The sequence below is a fragment of the Zootoca vivipara genome, chromosome 12 (assembly GCF_963506605.1).
Source record: "Zootoca vivipara chromosome 12, rZooViv1.1, whole genome shotgun sequence".
NCBI lineage: Eukaryota > Metazoa > Chordata > Lepidosauria > Squamata > Lacertidae > Zootoca > Zootoca vivipara.
Window position 1 is genome coordinate 11,265,077 of NC_083287.1, and position 2,896 is coordinate 11,267,972.

Consider the following 2,896-nt stretch of genomic DNA (forward strand, 5'->3'; position numbering starts at 1 on the left):
TAGGGCAGGGGTCAACAAACTTTTTCAGCAGGGGGCCAGTCTACTGTCCCTCAGACCTTGTGTGGGGCCGGACTATATTTTGAAAAAAATGAACGAATTCCTGTGCTCCACAAATAACCGAGATGCATTTTAAATAAAAGGACACATTCTACTCATGTAAAAACACCAGGCAGGCCCCACAAATAACCCAGAGATGCATTTTAAAGAAAAGGACACATTCCACCCCAAATTCTCTTTTCTCTTCCATGAGAACCAGGTACTTTCCCTGGGTTAGCTGCCAGTTAATCTGTGTTGCAACTGAGATAAGAATCACTCTAGGCTGCTAGGCCAAATTCTGTACAGTGGTGCCTCGCTTAACGAATGCCCTGCTTAACAAAATTTCCGCTTAACGAAAGGTTTTTCTAGCGGAGGTTGCCTCGCTAGACGAATGCGTTTTACGAAAAATGTGTCTAGCGAATCGCGGTTTCCCATAGGAATGCATTGAAATTCAATTAATGTGTTCCTATGGGCAAAAAATTTTTTTTCGTTATTAGAAAAGACCTGTGGAACGAATTAAATTCGTCTAGCGAGGCACCACTGTAACTATATTATGCTTAGAATAGAGCACTTATTATGGGCTTCATTTATAGAAGCCTGCCATGTTCTAGTTGAGGCCTATATATTCTACAAAGCATCTCAGTTGTTTTCCTGTAGTGGTGGAATAAGTTCCTGTTGGGTTGTCACTGTCCAGCTCATCACTTGCAGAAGGTCAAACTTCTGAGAGGGTACACCAGGCATAGGCAAACTGGGCCCTCCAGATGTTTTGGGACCATAACTCCATCCCTGACCCCTCTGCCTCTCACTTGACAGGGGAAAGGTTTCCATGTTGCAACTACTGGCAGATTTTTACATCTCAACTGAAATTTGGTTAGCTTTAGGAGCATGATCTAGCCTAGTCAGCTTTCCCTCAACTCTACCATAACATGTGCTACATGAGCTCACCAGGAAAAGAGCCAAGCATTCTGGCTAGATTTTGGAGCACTGAAACAATTTTGCGGAGGGACAATGGCTTTTTAAAGGCAGGAAAATTTATTTAACAGATAATGTGGCAGCTGTGGGTCAAGATGGTACAGTCATTCCTCGGGTTACGTACGCTTCAGGTTGCGTTCTTTTCAGGTTACATACTCAGCGGACCTGGAAGCATTTAAGATAAGATAATCTTTATTACAGGTAGGTAGCCGTGTTGGTCTGAGTCGAAGCAAAATAAAAAAATTCTTTCAGTAGCACCTTAAAGACCAACTAAGTTTTTATTTTGGTATGAGCTTTCGTGTGCATGCATTCAGGTTACATACCGCACCCCGGAACAAATCAGGTACGTAACCAGAGGTACCACTGTATATGGAATTAAACCTGCTCTTAGTTCTCTGTCATTCATCTTGCTGCATGATGCTAAACTGGTTTCCCTCTTCTCTTTTTTAGCTTCCACGCTGATATGGTGATTGCTTCCTTGGCAAATGAAATCCTCAAGAAAATTGAACACTATCAAGGCACATTCAGCTAAGACAGTTGTTGCTTTAGAAATAGTTTAAGTGATAGCGTAAATAAAAATTCTCATTACTATCATTTGTCTTTTTTCTAAAGGCTGTGATGGGTAACTGGAATCAGCTCCCATGGCTCTGGATTATATCTAGGTTCAACCTAAATATTTAAAAAGCCACCTATTTTATGTGCGTAATATAATGAGCCCATTAATTGCAGAACCATCTTTTCTCACAAAATGCTCACAGAGAAGTGTTAGTTCTCCTACCTTTCTGCTGAGAGCACAAAATGTGAGAATGGTGTCTTTTGCTGTTTCAGATATAAGGGACTATTGCAAGTGGGGGAGGAACAGGAATAATGCACACCTGCCTAACTCCAAACTTCGTTTTCTTTAATCACACTAGAGAGAAGCTATGAGTATTAGAAGATGGGTACAGCTTTTTTAAAAAAACTGCTTACCTAGGAGCCCTGCTGCCTATACATTTCCCCTTAGCGTTGTTTAAATCAAACCATTTAGAAAATGAAACAACTTAATGGTGTGTTGGTAATACAGTAAGTAGGCACCTAACCGATATCCTGGCAACATGCCATCACTCCCAGTTAAGCCAAATCCTGTATAATTTTAAATTTGCATGTGTTTACATTAATAATGTTACACAATGATCTCCCCCCCCCCCCCGGAAACTTATGCTCAAGATGGGAGGAACTGGGTGAGTGGCTTGTTACTTATAAGATAGGCACTGCCTGGCCTTTTAAGTACCAGTACGTATTGTTATCCCAGTCTCTATATTGGATTTGAAGCTTTTATATATGAAATTAATATTTCCTAATTCGCCAATACATAAGGAAGCATTACAGAGACTCGCTGGTTACAAAGTGAATCCAAGATACTATTTTTGACCTTTAAAAATTGGAAGTTGCCTGAGGCAACTATCACAAGACACTTCTCTGGCAAGGGATACAGAGATACTGTATTGATGGTTTTCTGGATTTTGCAACAAACCTGGAATAGTACTCGAAGAGGAATATGGCCAACCCCAATAGTTCTTCAAAGTGGCAATTTCTGAAATGTTGCTTTTTAGGATTCTACCAATACCTTTCTTCATCTATAAACCTTCTCAGTTACATTTTATCCGAGATTAGAAATGTTAAGATCCTGGACACACTTCGTAAAACCCCTTTGAGCACATGGTAGTTATCAAGGCATAGGACTGCACTGCAAATCTGTTATCAGATGGCATTACATGAAAATGTCAAAAGATGAAGTTCATACCTCCCACCCTAGCATTAGGGCATAGATACTCCTACAGTTACCCACTACCATTTTGCATTTCATCAAATTTAGTTCATAGAGAATAACTGAAATAACACAACAAAG

The 2,896-nt window shown here is 40.3% G+C and overlaps 1 protein-coding gene across 3 annotated transcripts in view; it reads left to right on the forward strand.

The window, feature by feature from the left end:
• Positions 1-1,572, forward strand: part of ULK4 (unc-51 like kinase 4) — a 160,054-nt gene extending 158,482 nt beyond the window's left edge. For all 3 annotated transcript variants that reach the window (XM_035128823.2, XM_035128825.2, XM_035128824.2), the window contains exon 37: positions 1,459-1,572. In XM_035128823.2, coding sequence (XP_034984714.2) covers positions 1,459-1,540 — 82 coding nt within the window. In that variant the 3' untranslated portion in view covers positions 1,541-1,572. The remainder of the gene's footprint in view (positions 1-1,458) is intronic.
• Positions 1,573-2,896: the final 1,324 nt, after the last annotated feature.